Source organism: Nelumbo nucifera, chromosome 5 (assembly GCF_055504915.1).
Source record: "Nelumbo nucifera cultivar China Antique chromosome 5, China Antique-T2T, whole genome shotgun sequence".
NCBI classification, from domain to species: Eukaryota; Viridiplantae; Streptophyta; class Magnoliopsida; order Proteales; family Nelumbonaceae; genus Nelumbo; species Nelumbo nucifera.
The window spans coordinates 46,705,756-46,728,515 of record NC_142653.1 but is presented as its reverse complement, the minus strand read 5'-3'; the positions used below and the strand labels follow the sequence as shown (position 1 = coordinate 46,728,515).

Genomic DNA, 22,760 nt, shown 5'->3' with positions numbered 1-22,760 from the left:
CTAGATGGGACGAACTATCTTGCCTGGGCATAGTCTATAAAAATTTATGTTTGTAGTAGAGGAAAACTCGGGTATCTCACAGACAGCAAGGTGAAACCCGAAGAGACAGATCCTGAATTTGAGAGACGGATGCAAGAGAACTATACAGTTATAGGATGGTTAGTTAACTCTATGCAACCTCATATAAGCCAGCACTATCTCTGGATGTCTTCTGCTAAGGAGATATGGGACAGTGTAACTGAGACTTATTCACAGAAACTAAATGTAGCCCGTGCATACAAATTGAAAAGTGATGTAAAGAACCTGTGACAGGGGGAGAAGAGTGTAGCAATCTACTATTCTATACTAAAATCCCTATGGCAGGAAATTGATGTTATGGAAACTGTGGTATGGGAGAGTAAAAAGGATGCTGAAATGTATAGAAAGCTGGTGGAGAAAAATAGGGTGTTCGAGTTTCTCACTGGACTCAACTCTGAGTTTGATATTATCAGACAGAATATTTTGGCCAGAGATGTGGTATGGGAGAGTAAAAAGGATGCTGAAATGTATAGAAAGCTGGTGGAGAAAAATAGGGTGTTCGAGTTTCTCACTGGACTCAACTCTGAGTTTGATATTATCAGACAGAATATTTTGGCCAGAGATGAGGTTACTCTATCACAGCATATGCCATGATAAGTAGTGAGGAAAGTAGACGACAAGTTCAGTTGCAGAGTCCACCTACAGAACACTTTGCACATGCGAGAATGAAATCTAAGGGGCCTACTGAAAAGGGGGAGTAGGTGTGTGAATATTGCAAGAAACCACAGCATACCAAGGACACCTGCTGGAAACTTCACCCTGGACTACTCCCTGAGAGGTTTAAGAGCAATCCTAAGAAGGGCAGTCAAGCGGGAAAACCCAAGACTGCTAATGGTGCTACAGTACCTGAAGGGGGAAGTAAGGAGAGTGAGAAAACATCAACCATTGAGCAGTTGGCTGCAATGAAGTTAGACTTTGAGAAGTATGGGAGGCTCCTAAATCACCTGGAAGCTACAGTTTCTTCAGCCAACCCTTCCAACAGTACATCCTCTTCATCGACTTTTGCTCACTCAGGTACATATGCCTCAACAAATCATGCTTCAGTTTCAGGTAATCATAAACTCCCTTGGATTATAGATTCTGGTGCATCAGACCATATGACCAGCCTATCTAACCTTTTTTGTTCATATCATCTCCTCTCTGAGAAAGAGAAAATATCCCTTCCCGATGGGTCACTTGCCCCTATCTCTGGTAAAGGAGATATAAAGACCTCTGACACCTTGTTCTTATCTTCTGTTCTCCATGTTCCTAAGCTTAACACAAACCTTTTATCTATTAGTAGCTTAACAAAGTCCATGAACTGCAGCATAACCTTCTTTTCCACTCATTGTGTTTTTCAAAACTTGCAGTCTCAGAAGACGATTGAAGTGGCCATGAGGCGAACGGAATATACCTGTTGGACACACCAAATCAAGCCTTGGGACCACCTCATGGAGTTGCTTTAGAGTCAGTTGTGTCAGAGTCTGTTAACAAAATTTTGTTATGTCATTTTCGGTTTGGTCATTTGTCTTTTTCTGCTTTAAGTCATCTGTTCCCAGATATGTTTAAAGGAGTGTCTTTATCTAGTCTTCATTGTGAGTCATGTGAGCTAGCAAAGCATTGTAGACATTCCTATTCAATCAATAATAAAAGATCTGTTTCTCCTTTCCATATTGTTAACTCTGATGTGTGGGGGCCATATCACATGCCAACCATGGGGGGCTACAGGTATTTTATCCTTTTTATTGATGATTATTCTCGTTATACTTGGATTTATCTCATGAAATCCCGAGATGAAGTACCAATTATTGTGAAAAATTTTCATGAACTCATCCTCACCCAGTTTAATACCCGTATCAAAATATTCCACTCTGACAATGCTAAGGAGTATTTTGAGAAAACCCTCTCCACCTATCTTGAAACTTTTGGGGTTATTCATCAAAGTTCTTGTTCCTACACTCCACAACAAAACGGGGTGGCGGAAAGAAAGAACAGACATGTGGTTGAGGTTACCAGATCCCTTTTATTTGCATCCCATGTTCCTGTAAGGTTTTGGGGAGATGTTGTTCATACTGCTACCTACCTAATCAACCGTATGCCCTCCAGGGTCCTTGGCTTTAAAACCCCCTTTAGTCTTCTCTTCCCAGATGAGGATCTCTTTTCTCTCCCTCTCCGTGTCTTTGGGAGTACTTGTTATGTGCATATTCATAGTCACCAAAGGCATAAATTTGAATCTAAGGCTCATAAGTGTGTGTTTTTGGGATATGCCTCTACACAAAAGGGTTATTGTTTTGAGGAGAATGGTAAACAATTCTTTATTAGGGTATAAAAGGGTGAATGGAGTTTTCATGTCAAGAACCCATGAGGGAATCCAATTGATAAGATAAACTGTTGTAAGAATGACATCCCCCCAAAAACATATAGGCACATTTAAGGTAAACATAATGCCCCTAGCTACCTCCAATATGTATCTATTCTTTCATTCAGCAACTCTATTCTGCTGTGGTGTATGTGGGCAGGTCTCTGATGGATAATCCCATGATCAAGCATGTAAGAGGCTAATGGGTTTGAAAAATATTCTTTTGCATTATCGGATCTAAAAATTTTAATTTTGACCCCAAATTGGGTTAAAATCATTTGATGAAAGATCCGGGTTAATGCTAGAACTCATCTCAAAATGCATAAGGTAAACCCAAGAAAATTGAGTATAACCAGCAACAAATAATAGGAAATATCTGTACCCTCCCATGGCAGTGTTATGATAGGGTCCCCAAACATCAGTATGCACAATTTCAAAAGGAATATCGCTTCTATTATTACTTAATGAATAGGTAGTCCTGCAATGTTCTGCAAACTCACAACTTTCACATTTCAAACTTGTCATCTGGACAGATTCAAATATACTAGGAAACAAACTTTTCAAAGCCTAAAAGGATAAATGGCCCATCCTATTATGCCAAAGCATCACCTTATCAACAGACTGAGAAACAAAGGATTTCTTAGTTTCACTATCTTCCTGATGAGCACTTCCTCCAAGTAGGTAGATTCCATTTGTCTCACGGGCAGTCCCAATCACCTTCCTTGTTTCCAAATCCTGAAAAACACATCGATCAGGAAAAAAGGTTACTGAACAATTCTGTTTTTTTGTAATGTTACTAATTGAAAGCAAGTTAGTATTAAGCTTAGGAACATGCAGGACGGAGGATAGGGAAATTGAATCAGACGACTTGATGTCCCCTTTGCCAGAAATAGGAACAAGGGATCCATCATGGATACTTTGTCTTTACTAGAAGAAAAATGATAGATAGAGAAAAGTGATGGCAAGCCAGTCATATGGTTAGATGCTCCTGAATCTATTATCCAATAATGTTCTGTATTACCTGGAGCTGAAGCATGATAAGCTAAGGCCCAATTACCTAATTGAGCAAAGGATGATGTTGAAGGAGCTGATGATGAATGAGGAGATGATACTGCGTTACTGACTTCACTTTCCAATTGTGTCAGAGCAGCTCGGACAGCAACTAGGGTGTCTAGAGGAGTGCCTCTTGAGGCCGTTGAGGCTGCACTATCAGTGTTGACAGCCATATTGGCATTCCCCTTTTGGTTTCTGAGTTTTGCTGGAACTAGATGTGGATGCAGCTTCCAACAAGTGTCTTTAGTGTGTTTAGAATTCTTGCAATGTTCACAAACTAAGTCCTTTTTAGCCTCTTTCTTCATATCCCTTTCCTTTTCTCCCCCGGGCTTGGGCTTAATTGCTGCCAGGGCAGATTCGAAAGGTTGCTGCTGTAACATAACCTTTCTCCTAGTTTCTTCGTTGTGCACTAGGGAATAGGCTTGAGACAGGGTCACACTTTCTCTTGTTAATAGCTGCTGTCTAACAATATCATACTCAGAATTTAGGCCAGCCAGGAACTCAAATACTCTGTTAGTTTCAACTTGCTTTCTGTAAGTCTGTGCATCTTTCTGACTCTCCCATTCAATTGTCTTAAGGTGGTCAATCCCATGCCATAGAGATTTTAGGGTTGAAAAATAAACAGAGATCTTGTTTGTGATTTTTAACCTCACATTTCAACTCATAAGCCCTAGCAACATTAAGGGGCTAAGAGTAGGTTTCTTTCACAACATCCCATATTTCTTTAGTTGTTTTTGCCCATAAGTAATTTCGGCTAATAATTTTCCTGAATCCACTTAGCATAAGTGGGATCCTCCTTAGTTGGTTCCTTCACATCTCCCAACAAATAGTTCAGCTTTCCTCTTCCCCCAATGGCCATCATGGCTAATTCGGCCCACTCTAAGTAGTTTGAACCATCAAACTTTACAGTTGTAATCTGGAAGGTGTTTTCAGTCATGCCACCTAAACCAGTCCTAAAAACACCCTCTCCTTGGCTCTTAAACTCCATTCTTAGGAGTTAATTAAAGGGCACTTCCTAATTATTATACCAGTTGGCCTACTGGGTCCGTAACTAGTAGTTGGACTAGAAGAATTCTGATTCAGTAAAAGAAACCTTTCTAATTACTGTGGTAATCGGCCTACTGGGTCTCAAGACTGATAACAGAAAAAAAAAAACTAATTCAGCTGTAACAGTCCTGGTGAAACAGCTCTACTGGGTCTTCCAAAGAGTAAAGAATAACTTTAAATCGAGGGAGACAAATCTGATTACCTCCCTGAAATAATAACAGTCCTGAATCCCGAGGGTTTTCTCTTAAACCCCAAAAGAAATATAGAAAGGAGAAAATTTTCTAACCGTACCTCTTAGATCAAGTTATTCTTGCTGCCAATCTTAAGAAAGATTGAAATCTTACCAAGGAATTCTGAAACACTTTTTTTTTTTTTTTTTTATCAAAGAACTTCTGAAATTCTGATCGTCTCTTCCAGTGTTGAAAAGAAAAAAGGCTGATCTCAAACCAAAATTCCTCTGAAATTCTGATAGCCACCTGATCTTGATCCTCTTATCTTTCTCTGATTCTTCCTAGTTATCAAGGATCGATCCAATCTTTGGCCTGCTGCTATAGATAACCTCCAAGAATCAGCCAAAGAACTGATCTTTCTATTCTTCCATCCCTAAGCATTTCTCATGTGGTCAGCTGGATCAAACTCACATGAGAAGCCCTAGATCTTGCTCTGATACCAAGTAGTCGTACAAGACTACAAATATCTCCTAGGTTTTGAACAGAAAATAAAGAAAGGAAGAGAGAAGAGGAGAAGAAAAAGAAGAGAGATGAAGAGGGAGAACTTGTGGAGAGGTTTTAGAAAGAAGAGAGTGGTTGGTGTATTGAAACAGCCGCCCCACCCCTTAATTTATATACATAATTTCCTAATTGTAAAATAACTCAATGCTTACATGGCAAGATAAGATAAGATTAAAATTAAAACTAATCCTAGATAAGATAAAATAAAAAGAAACTAATCCTACTAGGAAAGCTGATTAAATCTAAGTACATCCCAAGGTGTCACACGAATACTAATGTGGGGTCCACAATTTCCTACACAAAACAACTACAACCAAAGACTAAGAGGAAGACAGAAGATGAGACCATTAGGGAAAAGATATTGATGAGGAAACTAAAGGTGAGGAATCCATGAAGGAAGTCCATTAATGAGATACATTATTGCTTTAACTGCATCTCCCAAGAAATGAGTAGGCACGTGCGTCTATAAAAGTAGCTCTTTGGCAACTTCAACCATGTCTATGTTTTCTCTCTACCACACCTTTTGCAAAGTATGGAAATATGAGCCTGATGAATTGTTCCTTTTTCTTCAAGAATGAGTCATAGATATCTGAGCCGGCCAGAAGAAGGGGCGAGCCAACTACTAGACCACAGGAGGTTCATAGCAGGCCATGTGACTTTTTAAGTTGTCACGTGGGTCGGGTGAGGGAGAGGGAGATGGTAGATGATTCCCATCTATCATCTTCCAAGATAGGCGCGGCTGAAATGAACCTGGTACAGAGGTGGCGAACAGAAAGAGAACCCAGATCTCTGAGATGGGTCTCTCAGCGGGGTGTTGACGAACAAGCTTCTTGTGCAATAGATCGCCCTAATCCGCACTACTTGAGGGACAGAACAGAAGAAAGGGAAGAGGAAGATAAAGGTTGGTTAAGCTACAGTTCGGAGAACAAAGATGAGGAGGAGAGTTCAGGAGAGACCTCAAGCCTAGGGAGTTTGGAAGATGAAGAACTCCAAGAAGATCAAAACAGGGAGACTAAATCTGGAGTGTCTATTTCTTGGAGATTGGGAGGGCACACAAAAGGAGATCGCGGAAGTACGGAAGAACAAGACGGAAATCACCAACAGAACAGCTCAAATAGATGGGGGGCAAATCCAATGCCCACAAGTGGATAAGCCTTCACCAAGCCTTAGCATAGTTGTCAAGGCAACGCCTAGGCGACAAGGCGACCTTTGAGGCTCGCCTCGCTCAATCGCATAACAGTTTTCTACTTCCTACTATAAAATACTTTTTGGTTCATTCTTTTTTGAGATTATAATTATAAAATAGACATTATTAAACTAAAATAATCATTTTGTGTGTTTACATACTACTTTCTTTTTATTATTTTCTTATTTATTAGGGTTTAATCAACACAAACATTGCTAAATGCTGTATTGAACCCTCAAAGACTTAAAAACCTGAACCAATAAGTAAGGAAGAACTAAAAATTTTATCTAATCAGCACATTTTCCTCTTCCATATATTCTGCTTCTACTTCTTCTTCTTCTTCTTCTTCTTCTTCTTCTTCTTCTTCTTCTTCTACTACCAATACTTTTTATTTTCTTCTTTTCCTATAACAAAAATAAGGGTTCAGCCCCTATATTTTTTGAATTTTATTTTCCTTCTTCCTTTTCTTCTCATGAATATGTTGATTTTCTATACTTTAATATGAAATTTATACTTTTCTTTATGAAAACCATGAATAATTATTAAAGAAATATGGTTATGGTACCTAGGGAACTACCCTAGGATCTATTTTTTAACATAAAAAAATTCATCGCCTAGACGACTAGGCGACTAGGCACCCCCAGTCGCCTAGCCTCGCCTTGGCACCTTGAAAACTATGAGCCTTAGTGCTAGGAAAGAAACCGAGAAGGCATTAGCTCACGTTAACCCAAAACTGAGCAGAGATACACCACAGAGAGGTAAACATTCGGGTAAGAGAAGCGCTTTTTGTGTGAATTAAATGACAAGGAATATTTCCGTCCAAAACAAGGAGACAGGAAACTCCAACTATTCCTTACTGGGTTTGACAACCATCTGTCCTCCTATGCACCTTGCTCTAAATTCTCAGTCGAGCTCAGGTAACTCCGTCAACTATATACATTCAGTTTTTGATACTGATGGTGTTCTTGTGTCCATTGTTCCAAATGCCCTTCCTAGTTTGGAGTCAGAAGCCCATGATCAGAAGGCCACAAGGAGACATCGGGGGGAGATGGAAAGGAAGGAGAGGGTGGAGGAAACTTGGAGGGATAAAAGAATTTGGGGAATCATTGAAAGTATAATGGGTGAAGTTGAAATAAATGAACTAAAGAGGAAGGTTACAAATGGGATAGAAATGGTTTGTAGCGGGGAGTTTGAGGGCAGAGTTGAGGAGATGGCTAGGAGTGGAGAGCACAAAGATAGTAAAAGAGGGGAGACTAGTAAGGAGGATTCAATAGCAGAATTTGTTGGAAAGCTAGGGTGTAAACTGAAGAATCCAAATGATCTAAAAGCTTTTCTACAAAAAAAAAAAGAAGGGGGAGAGTAAGATTAAAAAAAGAAAACTGAGTGAAGTCGAGAGGTTAAAAAGAGACATTGAGGGGGATAGGAAGTTTGGGGTGAGAGGGGAGAGAAGGAAAGGGATTAAATAAATCTCTAGTGGGGTTAGGGTTGATTCCTAAAGTTGAAATGAGAATCCTAAGTTGAAATGTGCGGGGGTTGGGTAGTGTGAGGAAGAGAGCAACTATCAAATAGATTGGAGGAGAGAAAGCAGAATTTGATGGAGCAAATAAAGGAATTGGATTTGAAGGAAGAAAGGGGATCTTTTAGAGAAGAAGACAAGGAGCTGAGATGGAGTGTGAGGAGGCAAATGGAAGATCTCTTGTTTCAGGAGGAAATAAGCTGGAGATAGAAATCTAGATGTAAATGGTTAAAGGAGGAAGATAGAAACATGAGGTTTTTCCATTCAATGGCAAATGGTAGAAGGAAGAATTTCATTTCAAAATTGGAAGTTGAAGGTGCAATCATTTCCAACCAGTCAGAAATAGCAAAGGCCTTTGTAAATCATTTTAAAGCTATTTTTAGAAGGCCGGTACATGAGAGGGTTTGGCTGGAGGGGCTGGATTGGCCTACTCTAAGTGGAACGGACAAGGAGGGGTTAGAGAAGAATTTTGATCTAGAAGAGATAAAGGAAGCAATGTTTTCGATGGATAGGACAAAAGCTCCAGGCCCAGATGGGTTCAGAATGGCATTTTATCAGCACTGCTGGGATATCGTGAAGCAAGATATTGTGCGGGCCTTTGAGGAGTTTCACAGAAGGGGAATAATTAATCGCGGTCTAAACTCCACTTTTATTGCTTTGATCCCAAAAAAGAAAGAGGCTTCACAACCAAAGGATTTTAGACCTATCAGTTTGGTGAATAGTCTGTACAAGATAATTGCAAAAGTGTCGTCTCTAAGGGTAAAGAAAGTTCTTCCCACCATTATTACAACCAATCAAGGAGCTTTTGTGAAGGGGAGGCAGATCACTGATCAAATTTTGATTGCAAATGAGAGTCAGGAAAGTTTTAGAAAATCCAAGAAGGGTGTGGTTTGCAAATTAGACTTAGAGAAGGGTTATGACCTAGTTGATTGGTCCTTCTTGGTGGAGGTGATGAGAAATTTTGGCTTTGGAAACATGGTGTAAATGGATTTGGGGATGTGTTAGGAGCTGCCACTATTCTATCTTGGTGAATGGAACTGTGAGGGATTTGACGGATTTCTTTCCTGCCTTGAGGGGAATAAGACAAGGAGATCCACTTTCCCCCTTCCTATTCACTCTGATTGCAGATGTTTTAGGGAGACTGATTCATAGAGCTGACTTGAAGAACTTAGTAAACGGATGGAGAGTAGGAAGAGAGCAGGTACCACTTACACACTTACAATTTGCAGACGACACAATTCTACTCTATGAAGGTGGGGACATAAATTGGATAGGGAATTTGAAATTGGCAATACAACTATTCGAGCAAATGTCTAATCTCAAAGTGAACTTTGATAAGAGTTGTATGGTGAGTGAATTTGGAGGAGAGGGAAGTAAGTGAATATGCAGGTTTGTTAGGGTGTGCAAATTCAGAATGGCCTTTGACTTACTTGGGCCTCCCCTTAGGAGATAATCCCATGGAGGACAGCTTCTGGAACCCAATATTGGAAAGATTTGATAAAAGGCTTGCTTCCTGGAGGAATCTCACTAGGGGGGAGAATCACTTTGATTAGGCCTACCCTAGCTAACCTTCCTGTTTACTTTCTGTCCGTGTTTAAGATTCCCACAAAGGTCTCGAATAGGATGGAAAAGTTAATGAGGGATTTCTTGTGGGAACCAGGAGAGGAGAAGAAAGATCACAGGGTGAGTTGGGAGGTGGTAACTAGAAGTAAGAAGTTAGAAGGGCTTGGAATTAGGAATATCAAGAAAAGAAATATGGCATTGATGGGGAAATGGTTATGGAGGTTTCCAATGGAAAGGGACAAATTATGGACGAAGATAGTGGCTAGCATACATGGGTTGGAAGACAATGACTGGGATCTAGGAATCTTGGTAAGGGTTACAGTTGCTTCCCCTTGGAAAGCCATTCATGGTTTGCTTCCAGTTTTCTCCCCTTGGATAAGGTATGAATTGAACTCTGGTAATCTTATAAAATTTTGGGAGCAACCTTGGGTTAGGGATTCATCCCTGATGGACCAATTTCCCTCCTTGTATGCTTTGTCAGATTTGAAAAATGAACCCATTTCTTCTTTCTTAGTTCTTTTTTATTCTACTTCCAGTTTTGGGTGGAATCTAGGGTTGAGAACAACAATCAGGGATAAATAAATGGGTTGTATTTCGTCTTTGCTATCCATCCTTGAAAATGTTTTCTTGGACCTAAGTAAGGATGACTCCAGAATTTGGACCCCTCCTCCTCTGGTTCCTTTTCTTGTGCATCATTTTTTGAGACTTTGGTCCAACCTCCTACTCCCTTTGGGTTGTCCTTTCCTATTAAAGAGATTTGGAGCAAACCCATTCCTCCTCGGGTTGGTAGTTTTTGTTGGGAAACTTTACTGGAAAAATAAACACAAATGACTTGCTTCAAAGAAAGAGACCCAATTCCTGTTTACTTCCCAATAGGTATGTTCTTTGGAAAGCTGATGGGGAAACAGGTTAGCACCTTAAGGTTGCTTGTCCGATTACTAAAACTATTTGGGAGTGGGTGTTTTCCCTTTTTGGATGTACTTGGAATCCCCCCATAAGTGTGCAAAGCTTGTTCTCTCCTTTGTCCTCAAGATGGCCTAAGAAAAGAGGGAAGGTCATGTGGAGAAGCATTAGGGCGGCAATGTGTTGGTCCATATGGGAAGAGAGAAACTCACAACTTTTTTCAGACAAGCAAATAACCATGGAGAACTCAGAATTGATACACTTAAGGGTAACTTACTGGCTGAAATCTGTGGAACTATTCTCAGATTTTTCCATGGCTAACATATTGAGAAAGTGGAAAGAAATAGCTACCTTGGCCCAATGTAAGAGGACCTCTAGACCTTCTTGGTCCCCCCCCCCTCCTTCAGGATTCATAAAACTGAATTTTGATGGTAGTAGCTTAAGGAATCCTGGGTCTTTTGGGATTGGGAGAGTGTTCAGGAATGAGGTTGGGATTATTATTGCTATTTTCTCAAGCCCAATTGGAGAGGGTGACTCACTTAGGGCTGAGATTCTAGCAATTCTGGAAAAAATCCAAAGAGCAAGAGAATTAAATATTCGATGTTTGGTCATTGAAGGGGACTTAGAGGTGGTGATTAGGTGGCTGAAGGAAGACAACAATGGTTTGTAGGGCTACAGAAATGAAAAGAAAAAATTTAAATGACTGAGTAGGGATATTGAGGTGAAATACAGTTGGATAAAGAGAAGCGCTAATTCAATGGCTGATGGGTTAGCCAAGCAAGGGGCACTTAAGGAATCTATGTTTTGGGCTAATTTTTAGCTTTCTTCTTTGTTCCTTATTGTGGGGGAGTTAAGATAGTTTACCTCCCCTTTTTTGTACTTAAGGTTTCACAAATTTTATTATGATTAATAAAGCATCTTGTTACTGATCAAAAAAAAAGAATGAGTCATAGATGCTTTTCAATGCACTCCTTAGCATTGTTAAACTTATTATCTTGATTTTCTTATCAATCTAAGCTTCCACCATCCTGAAGAAGTTTTGAACAATGGAGGGAACTTCATCCCTACTCTTCATTAGATAAAGCAAGTGTATCGAGAGTAATCATCAATGAACATGAAAAAGTATTTATAGCCGCACATACAAGAAATAGAATATGGGCCCCAAACATCAATATGTATCAAATTGAAAGCAACATCATTTTCTCTATCACTTGCAAAATATGTAGTTCTACATTGCTTTGAAAGATTACAAACTTGCAATGAACAAACACATTACAAACTTACAAACTTCACATTACATTGTATCGAGAGTAATCATCAATGAACATGAAAAAGTATTTATAGACGCACATACAAGAAATAGAATATGGGCCCCAAACATCAATATGTATCAAATTGAAAGCAACACCATTTTCTCTCTCACTTGCAAAATACGTAGTTCTACATTGCTTTGAAAGATTACAAACTTCACATTACAAACTCAAGTTGGACACAGACTAACACAAGTTTGGATTAAAAACTTTATAGACTCAAAAGGACACATGACCAAGATGGCAATGCCACAACTTCAAAAGACTCAAATTTTCACTTCGACATGATTCGATCTAACACAATAATCCTTGCTCAGGGGCATGATAAAAAGGTAAACTCTATCAGCTTCTCTAGTTCTAGTCGTCCTCCCTATGCTCATGTCCTAAAAAATACAATGTGAAGAAAAAAAATATCACTAAACAATTATGGGATTTGTTAAGACAACTAATAGATAAAATATTTTTGTGCAACCGAAGAACATGAAGGACAGAGCTCATGAAAAGATTACAAGTGAGTGAACTTGACTTCACCTAGACTCGAGATTGGAGTATGAGATCCATCAACTACAATGATCTTACCTTTCTTTGGAGCTAGTTTATAACAGGTGAAGTGAGAAGACATACTAGTCACGTTACCAATAGCTCTAGAGTCCACAATCTAGGAACTAGGAAAAGAAGATTGACAAGCAAGTACAATACCTAATTTAGCAACATTATAAGGATTACTAGAGCAAGCTGAGGTGGAGGACCCGGATTTTTCAAGTTGAGTCAGTAGGCTCCTAAGCTTCTTCATCACATCAAAGGAATCATGCGAAGGATTCTAAACCAAGGTTTAAAGTACAGATACATTACTCCCGATACAAGGCATATCATATCCATATCCATGTTCATGGATACGGGATAAACCACAAACAGAAGAATATCAGTGACTAGTTTGATGAAATTGTATATTGATTGCTTTTGAATTGTTTTTCAACATTAATAAAAATTAAAAATTATTATTATAAAAATTGAAATAAATAATTTAAGATTTAACTTTCCCCCAAATTTTAATAAAAACTAAAAGTTATAAAAATAATATATATTATCTACATTAAATGATTTATATGTTTTATTTTACACATACTTATATGTTAAAAATTCAAACAAACTTATTATTTGAAAAACAGTTATATAAAAATACTAAATAAATAAATTTTCTCAACAAAATTAATAGAAAATAAAAGATTATGATTACAAAAATTGAAATGAATAATTTAAGATTTAATTTCCCCCAAAAAATTTAATAAAAACTGCAAATTATAAAATAGTTTATTTTATCTACCTTAATTGACCTGGTTCGTTCAAGCTTTAAAGTACAAATACGGTACTCTCAATATGAGGCGTATCATATCCATATCCATGGTTATGCATTTAAGATACACTATGACTAGGTTCGTATCGCATAAGCCATGTGTATCAACACAATATGCCTATATATCGGGTCATATCACATTTTAATACACACTAATATGGAAGCGTATCAGTACCTAGCTTGATGAAACCGTGTATTGATTGTTTTTGGATTTTTCCAACTTTAACATTAATCTTGTAGCTTGGACTAACAATGGTGTGAGCTAGTTTCACTTCCATATGTGTCTACGTAGATCAAGAAAACTATGATTAAAAAAATACACATTTCTACTAAGCATTCATAAACCTATCAAACCTGGAAAAAGGAAGCTACCTGAATCCATAATTCATATAAAGGAGGCTACTAAGCACTCATATCCTTGAAGCTTGTAAGGTACCCTAGCTTCTACACCCTCAAATATACATATACATTATAGACAGACTATGCCCACTATAGATGATTATTCCAACTGAATTTGACATTGGCTAGTTGGATGCTAAAACTATACCTAAAACCACTAAAGCCAAAGTTGGGATTCATATTTTGCTTAAATCACTCCTAAAGGATTCATAACAAATCCATCCTTCTAAAAAGCTCAAAATATAATAGCATCAATCCAAATGCCGATTTACAAATCTAAAAAGTACCTCTATTCATTGGGTGTACAGAAGCTCCTCTACTAAAAATAGTTACTAGAAGAAACTGGAAAACAAGTTGATGCTTAATGAAAACCCCCTAGAAACCAATTCCAACCAAATCACCCACTCTACATTAATGAAAGAATGCTAGAAATACCTGAGCATTGCAGCAGATTGCACCATATAATGTTGAAGTAAAAGATTCTCTTGTTTTTCTTGATTTTAAGGAAAACCTACAAACCATTCTTGAGCTTCAACTAACCTTCATTTAGTTCTCCAAGAGCCATATAAAACCAGACAACATATAATGATTTGATCAGCCTCTTCAACACTCAATTTAGGCCATGAATCCTAGATCTGCATGAGTTATACCTGGAAGAACTCTACATGAAGATCACTGCTCTAATACCATCTTATTTATGGAGAAAAGAGAGTATAAGATAAGAAAGAAGAAATTGTTTGTTTATATATATATATATATATGTGTGTGTGTGTGTGTGTGTGTGTGTGTGTGTGTGTGTGTGTGTGTGTATGTATATGGAATAGAGGCCCCTTGTCGCCTTGGCGATGAATTTTTTGAAGTTCAAAACATGTATCCTAGGGTAGTTCCCTAGATTCCATAACCATATTTCCTTAATTATCCATAATTTTCATAAGAAAAGTATAAAGTTCATGTTGAAGCATAGAAAATCAACAAATTTCATAAGAAGAAAAAGAAAAGAAAATTCAAAAAATATAGGGGCTGAACCCCTATTTTTTTTATAAGAAAATAAGAAAAGAATAGGTGGAAGAAGTAAAAGAAGAGAATGTGTGTTGATTAGACAAAGTTTTAAGTTCTTCCTTGCTTATTGGTTCGGCTTTTTAAGTCTTTGAGGGTTCAATATAACAGTTAGCTATGTTTGTGTTGATTCAACACTAACAAATAAGAAAATAATAAAAAGAAATTAATATATAAACACACAAAATGAATATTTTAGTTTAATAATTACTATTTTATAATTATAATCTCAAAAAAAATAAGAATATAAAAGTATTTTGTAACACAACATACAAAACTGCTTGCTGATTAGGCAAGGTGAGCCTCCAAGGGCACCTTGTTGCCTAGGCATCACCTTGACAACTATGACTACCACTAAGCTGAAAATTGCTTGTATTTCAATAGAGGGAAAGAGTTTTAAATTTAGTAGACTTGCACTCCCCGCTATGGCCCTAATAGGAATTCACAACTCTCCACTCAGAAAATGCCCCAAATATCAAAGGAACTAGTCAAGTGAAAATAATCAAAATCTAACTATGAGCATCAAAGGTAAATAGAGAAGCGGAGTATCATATTCATTATCATGAAATAAACCTAATATAGAAGTGGAATGAATCACAAATGACAAGAACCAGGCCAGACAAAGAATAAAAAACCTTCTGAAAAAGCAATGGTAGCTCCCGGCAGAGAATAAAAGCTTGCATCAACCAAGAAACGATCCTTGAAATCTGAATTTGGGACATATCACAACAGGTGACCCTTGCAAAGTTTAAAAAAAAAACGACATTCAGTTCAGCCACTTCTGTCAGTATCAACCCCTAAATATATTATTTTAAAGAAATATTTAAGTTCAAATAAAGATAAATAATAGTATTGAAAATGTAACATCTGCCTGAGACCTACGTCAAAGGCCTGCCTTCAACATATCATTACCTTTTAAAAAGGTAACAAAAAGTCACCATTACTCACATGCACATAAAAACAAACAATAGAAAAAAAAAAAAAGTTGCAGAATACCTGGTATCCTTTAATTGATAGTTCTTCAAAGAAAACCAACAGATGTTGTACAAAATTGTAGCACGTTCAATGGCGAATATGTCACCTGGTCTTCCAATATCAATGAATTCAAGCAAAATGGTATGTGGAATACCAGCATAACTATGAGAATATTTCTTTGCATTGGACAGTGCCGAGATGCATTGCCAAAATATTTCATGTACCTTATGAATTTCACCATGTATTCCTATGCATTTTCCTAAAAAAACAGCAAATCCAACAAAGTAAAATGTGTATCAATCTTGACAACAATATCCAGTGCAATTCTAGAATGTTTTTTAGTAAGCAAAATCCTAGCTTATCTAACTAGAAAAGAAAAGCATCTCCATATTTTGCAAAGAATATCCTTAGATGGTAAATCCACTGGAGCCCCAAAAAGCCAACATGTAGCGGTCATTTACTTGTTTTAGATTCTCAAGTAGAACAAAGTCAGAATCTGTTTCTCCATACCAATTCCAATGAGTAACCTTATTGAAAGCCGCCTGTTGTGAAGCTCCCATTTTGTAGAAATGAAATCCTTCATTGACCCATCTTCCATAACTTTCATGAGAAAACATGTCCAACAATTTGCTTTGTCACAAAAGCATGATTCTTCACATCCATAATGAGCAACTGACATTGTTTCCTGTTGCATGACCAATCCTCCCTGCATAACAGTATTGGAACAACCAAATACATGATTGCCACTTGAATATTGAGTAAGTTCAGGTTAGAACTGCACTTACATTACCAGAAGACTGCTTTCTGGAGCGAGTTATCCTTGGATTATGATCAGCTTTAGTTTGCTCCTTTGATGTATGTTTTGATGCATTCTTAGGCTTTCTAGGCTTCCTGACTTCCACTTCTCTTGATCCCCCGGCTTCAACAGTGCTTATATTCACAGGAATACTAAGAGAGTTTTCCCACTCAGAAGGATTAATTTTTTCTAGGGATGATTTGTACAGGTCTATTGCAAAAGTTAAGCTCTTCAATGAACTCTGTTCGGTGCAGCTAAATCGGCTTCTAGTTAAATCTGCAATTTGTTGATCAATTGAAACTTCCAAGGCCAACTTGCACTGTTTGCATGAAATAGTTGTACTTACATCCACCAATGTTTGCTTACAAATGTTCAATTCATTTTCTGCTAGATCCCAATGTTTCTTATTATGGTATATTTTCCCTGAGGAACATAAAAAGTAAATTATGAGCTATCAACTCACAAGATCTTTTTTCTGGAGGTGAAATCAAGAATTATTTTCATTGGTCATGCTACTGGTGGTGGTGGTGGTGGTGGTGGTGGTGGTGGTGGCTGGGGTAAGGGGGTTGCATGTATCATAGAGAGAGGTTAATTGGCATACCCAATGTAGATGAAAAGGCAATATTAAAAAGTTGTAAGCCTTGAATACATGAGATACTCTTCCCTCCAAGTAAAAGAGCTTCAGCCTCAGCTCCATTACCAATTGCTTCATAGATAACTCCAACCTATGCATAATACAAGCAGTTAGATGAAAGAAGACTGAATTCTAGTTCACTCTGTAAATCAAGCAGTTAAAGATGATGAAATAAACCTGCAAAGTGCTCTCTAGATAACATTGAAGCACATTCCATGGACTAAGAATACAGTCTTCCATATCCCATGACTCGGAGTTAGTTACGCCTGGCCAAACTTCAGTAGCAACAGATCCCAATATGGCCAGATTAAAATGACCATACTTATGGCATTCAGTGGCTTCCCCACTTTCACTACAGTTTCTGGTTTGTTCAATGGAATAAATAAATTTCTCTTTTAAGAGTTTACTACGTAAGGAGCGAGCCTCTCTTGCATATGAAAGAGCCTAAGCAGCAGCAAAAACTCATTAGAAAAGGACAGATGCCAATAGGGAGAAAATGCAAATAGTATGTAGAAATGAGACATTTTCATTTCTGTTTATTAAGACAGCAAGGAAAAAGAAATAAATTGTGTTTATCAATTATAGTACCCAAAAAAGCCAGAAAATTTATATCTTACATTTAAATAAACATTCTAAAATCATTTTTCCAAGGAATTCTTTAACCAATAGTTTTTACTTGTCTGTAGTGTTCCAAAGTCAGTCATTTATGATTCCTAAACACCTGTGCATGCCTAAGGTTCTGATGTCAGACACAATATACCCAATGATACACCAGATACTGTATGGACACTTGTAGCATAAACACTTGTATAAGTATTCTGAAATGAAACTTAGAATCAAAAACTAGAAATGGAAGTATGATACAGTCATGGCAAATGGGATACTTCCACCAGTATCCATGACCTTACAAATTAGAGCAATTTTGTCAGACTACTGCCTGTCAACTCAGTAAACTCTTCAAAATAAAGTTGGTTGTTTAATAATAATCGTGGTGGAAAGACATTTTATTAGTTATTAGAGATTATTAGTTTAAGTGATTACCATAAAAAAAATCTATTTGGAGCATTCTTATGCATGCAATCTTGTTTTTTTTAATTTTTGTGTCATGTTGAACTTCTAAAAAAGTTAGTTTTGCTTTCCAGTAGGCATCCCCCACTCAGAATTAAAAGAAACACTTTACTTTTCTTTTCAAAACACTAATATTGATTTCAAGATGAAAAATACAAACGAAAGGCCAAAAGCATCAAGAGAAAAGAAAATTCTTAGTTTAGGTTTTGGCTTATCCAAAGACAACAAAAATTGCAAATTATTAGAATGAATGACCAAAATAATATAAATAATAGCAGCTACAACCAACAAATAGAAATAGAGAAGTAGGCAATGGTAGTTTGACTAATGGTACCAGACTACTATGAAGTACATGATATTTCACACATCTTTTTCACTCTTATGGCTGAGAATGAAAGAAGTATATAAGGAAAATGATTTGTCTATTAAACCTCTCTTATTATTTTATAGTGCCAATTACCAGGAAAAATGGATGATATGGCATTCTATAAAAATTGGTAAATTTTGTTTAAGGGTTTCATTTTGATCAAATAAAACCATATTATATGGATGAGTAAATAAATAAGGTATATATTACAAATATCATATGGATATACTAAAAATACATTCTAATATCTAATCATATGCAAAAGAAATCTTAAAGACTTATTAGTCAGTAGATGTTAGAGAATACAAGTTATAAACCCTGGAACCAAGATGTTTCCTTAAGATTTTGTTAGATTATATGTTATTTATAAAAATATTTATAAAATAAAGGACCCTACTGTACATTATACTTTAAAATAAAGTACAATTAAAATCCATCACTAAACTAATGATAGTTGTAACTTATAAGAGCAGGATTCCAGAGTCCAACAGACAAGGGTTTTACCACTTTAAAGGTGGACATTTAATTCTTTATGGTATGACACCAGCAGCTCAGAGCTTAAAGTCTCAAACACAATTACTTGGGTTAGTACAGAATCGATATATAAAAGTAATGTAAGTTACCTCTAGTAGCCGGCCACTTGAAATTAATCTTTCAGCCAAATCATAACAAAGATAACCAGCAAGAAAAGCTGAATGTTTGGGTACTGGAACCTATCATAAGGTAGAACACCAAAGTTAATCAAACATATAGGACTGTGGCCTAATACCCATAAGCTAATGATCTAGCTGAGCTACTTTGGTGGAGCTTACTCTTGACATAAGATCTGAAACGACCTCTTTTACTTCATCAAGGGTGAGCTCAATACCTAAATAACTTTTAGGATGATGACTTCTTAGTGGAAAAATGGAAGAAGAAAGTGAAAATTTCTGCTGAAATCCAATTAGAAGAGGTTTAGATTCCTTTAAACAACTTATCCAGAAATCTATGGAGTTACAATGAACACCATATTGCTCTGTGAAGTCAACAATGAAAGCTTCATCAACTGGTGATATGCAAAGGGCATGGGCAAGCCTCCTATTAGCCCATAGCATGGAAAAGCTCTTCTCTAGTGACACATTTTTTCGTTTCAATAGTATGATGATCAGCTTATAGATGTCACACTGAAACTGCATGGAGCCCTACAGTTATACAACAAAGAAATTGATCACAATCAGAAAACAAAGTCATTATAGAGAAAGATTCCCAGCATAATACACATGCATGGAATCTACTATACCTAGTAATGATAATAAAACTCACCTTCAACAACAATAGATCAGCAATTCGATACAACAAAGTTATCAAATTCTCGGTTACAAACTCACAATGATTAGACCAACAGTCCTGAGTGATTATACCCAACCATAACTTTACTGCATGATGAATATCATGCAAGATTAGCTGCTTGGAAAAGAATCCCACAAAGTATAGAAAACAAAAGGAATGGTGTCAATATCAAATCTGATAAAGAAAAACACAAGCTCATTTCTCTACGGGCCATAGCACATTATCACCTTTGAGTTGGGTTCAGTCTCCTGGGTACACAATGCACGCAAGCTATATGCAATAGCTAATTGATGATGTACTGAACAACTACTGCTGGAAGGCTCACGAGATATGTCATTCTGTTTCAATAAATTCCACATGTCAAAGACAAACCAACTTCAAAAACACACAAGGATCTTGTAATGTCAGTAGGGCTGCAAATTTGAATCGCATTTGGATAGGGGTATATCTGATGAGATCTGATAAGAATCCAAGAGGCCCAAATTTGATTCGATATCCAACAGATATATAAAATACAGATTTGTATACATTTCATTTACATATTGATTAAAATATTAATAAGTTCATACAAAATTACCATAAACTTACAAAATTAAATGCAGAACAATCTATATCTCAAGGAACGGTTCAACCTAAACAGTTAAGCTATTAGGTGAGGTCCATGAATAGGCTTTTATTTGCTAACAATATATTACAAACAAAAAGATAAGTTTATCTAAACCTCAATATTCACTTAATTCTAAAGAATTTTAATGCTAAAAAATAATATTTTGCAGATGTAAAATATAATTGGATCAGATCAGAATCAGATCAAGTAATATCTGAACTTGATATGATTAATAAACAGATCACATTTTCAGATCCAATTTGATATCAACTATGGCTAACCGAATCCAACTGAAAAGAATCAGTTTCAAATTGGAAAAAATCGAATTCATTTGCAGCCCTAATTGTCAGTTCTCAATTTAAATAACCTACATAACAAAGTATAGAAAAATAAGAAAGAAATAGCTTACAAGAATACATATAGCCTCTGACAAACATTGAATGCAGCTGTCCAGGTATTCAATTCCCTGAGCCCTAAAAGCCCCTCCTTTTCTAATAAAAATCCTAGACTTCTGTAACCAATTCTCCTTTGTAACGTATACATCTAACAGGAGAGTATTCATTATTTCCAGTTGCATTCTCTGGCATAAATTTGGAAGTTGTGCCATCATTTCTTCATATGCTAAAAGCTCCTACACCCAATTCAATTATAAAAGAAAATCGCTTGAGAACTTATGTCTGACAAGAAGTGAGCATCGACTGGTAACTTGTAGAATGAAAATAAAAACCTGTTCTAAAATGACACCAACTGTCCTTTTTGACCATGTCGGAGAAGACTTTGAAAGCAAAGAGTAAAGGGTTGGGACATGATCCTCCATATCAACACCCTTATAGTCTTTGCATATTATCTGGAATCAAGAAAAAAAAAAAAGTTCAGATAGAACAGTACAAAATATGCAATAAGTGAAAATTAGCAGGAAGCATCACTAATCATACCTTAACCCATTGCTTCACCAAAGACATGGGACCATTCAACCCTTTAAGCAAATTCCCAGCAATAGACCAATTCAGAAGACTATCAACAATGCTCTCATCCACATCAGGACTGCCACATTGATAAAGAACATCTAGAAGAAAAGCACTTTTTGCACATGTCTCATTCACAAAATCTTTAACTGCATCTTCTGATAAGTCATGAGAACCCTCTTGTTTCCCCATAAATTTATGGCAAAGGCATGAGACACAAGTCCAAGAAGCTCTACAGCATAACCTCAAAGCCACTAAAGCCTGTGAGGAATGAATAATACATGAATAAACAGTAAATATGTTAAATACAAGAAGATTTAATAACAGAACATCACTTTGAGAGCTTTTAATATATATTTAGCAATAAACACATAAGATAGAGCGCAGGATGAAACTTAAACCCATTTGCATGAGCAGAAAAGTATTGATAATATGTCTCACCAGTTCAGGGGGTTCAGGAAAATTCTCCTCCCTCAAAGTATTTTCCAGATAAATAACTCTACTAACTAGGATTCATATGATCCAAGGCTGAACTGGTAACAAACTTATAGGAAACTAAAAGAAAATAATGTTTTTATTAATTCATCACATTTTATTAATTAATAATAAAGAAAAGTGGAAAAAAGTTCCAATAATGCAAAGTTGAAGGCTTAGGTTTGAAGGCTAGGCACAAGTCTAGGGAAGGTGAATGAAGGTAGGTCCAGGGCTATAGAGCTGTATGATAGCAATTAAGGATGAAACTCCTGCAATATGTACAAATTTTTAGAAAGAGACAAAAAAATTCAGTATCTTAAGATTGAAATGGTATTTCTTTAAACTCTTTTAAAGGAGCCTTTGAGGTGGCAAACTGAAGTTGAAAATTGGATTTGGAGATTCGTAGATTGTTTCAAAGTTATAAACTTTTGAAAACTATGGTTCTAGAGGGAATTTTAGAAACTGTTTAAATGGGATGAACAGATACATAAAATATGGGGGTAGCTGAACAAAACCTAGCTCAACCAAAGTTTTCTAGGGATGATTCAGAGTGAGAAGTTTCTCTCTAAAGAGAGTGTAAAATTGAGCATTGAAGAAAATTGAAAGAAAAACTACCCGAGATCTCTTTTTTTTCTTGGCCTACCCAAGATAAATTGAATCATCCCTTATTTTGTGTTCAATGATGGTTTCTGATTGTTTTGTCCATCTTTGATAGCTGTTGGCTACTTAGGAAACTTAGAAAGAAGACAAGAAAAGAAAGAAAAAGCATAAGAAAAAAATTAGGAATCACTCATAAGGTTCCTAGAATCACTCTAGAACTTTGTCAATCAATACCTACAGTGACACAAGAAGAAAATAATCTCCCAAATTCATTAGGCACACTCTTTGCAGCTTCACTCAAACATACAAACTGTCTAGGATCAGTCAAACTCTTTCCTAGACTATGAAAACCCAAAGGTACGATTTACCACTCACAACAACTTAAAAAATAAAAAATAAATAAAAAGAACT

The 22,760-nt window shown here is 36.6% G+C and overlaps 1 protein-coding gene across 6 annotated transcripts in view; it reads right to left on the bottom strand.

Moving 5' to 3' along the window:
• The window catches only part of ESP (separase), a 67,956-nt gene that overhangs the window by 29,556 nt on the left and 15,640 nt on the right, over positions 1-22,760 (bottom strand). For 4 of the 6 annotated variants that reach the window (XM_010247615.3, XM_010247616.3, XM_010247617.2 and 1 more), the window contains exons 8-21: positions 21,246-21,536; positions 21,038-21,157; positions 20,720-20,941; positions 19,931-20,041; positions 19,677-19,817; positions 19,187-19,555; positions 18,998-19,087; positions 17,117-17,383; positions 16,907-17,030; positions 16,295-16,728; positions 16,020-16,215; positions 15,531-15,768; positions 15,170-15,272; positions 3,026-3,151 (exon numbers count right to left, since the gene is read on the bottom strand). In XM_010247615.3, the coding sequence (XP_010245917.1) occupies positions 3,026-3,151; positions 15,170-15,272; positions 15,531-15,768; positions 16,020-16,215; positions 16,295-16,728; positions 16,907-17,030; positions 17,117-17,383; positions 18,998-19,087; positions 19,187-19,555; positions 19,677-19,817; positions 19,931-20,041; positions 20,720-20,941; positions 21,038-21,157; positions 21,246-21,536 (2,832 nt within the window). The remainder of the gene's footprint in view (positions 1-3,025; positions 3,152-15,169; positions 15,273-15,530; positions 15,769-16,019; positions 16,216-16,294; positions 16,729-16,906; positions 17,031-17,116; positions 17,384-18,997; positions 19,088-19,186; positions 19,556-19,676; positions 19,818-19,930; positions 20,042-20,719; positions 20,942-21,037; positions 21,158-21,245; positions 21,537-22,760) is intronic. The other 2 variants (XM_010247618.3, XM_088888401.1) reach the window with 1 other exon arrangement.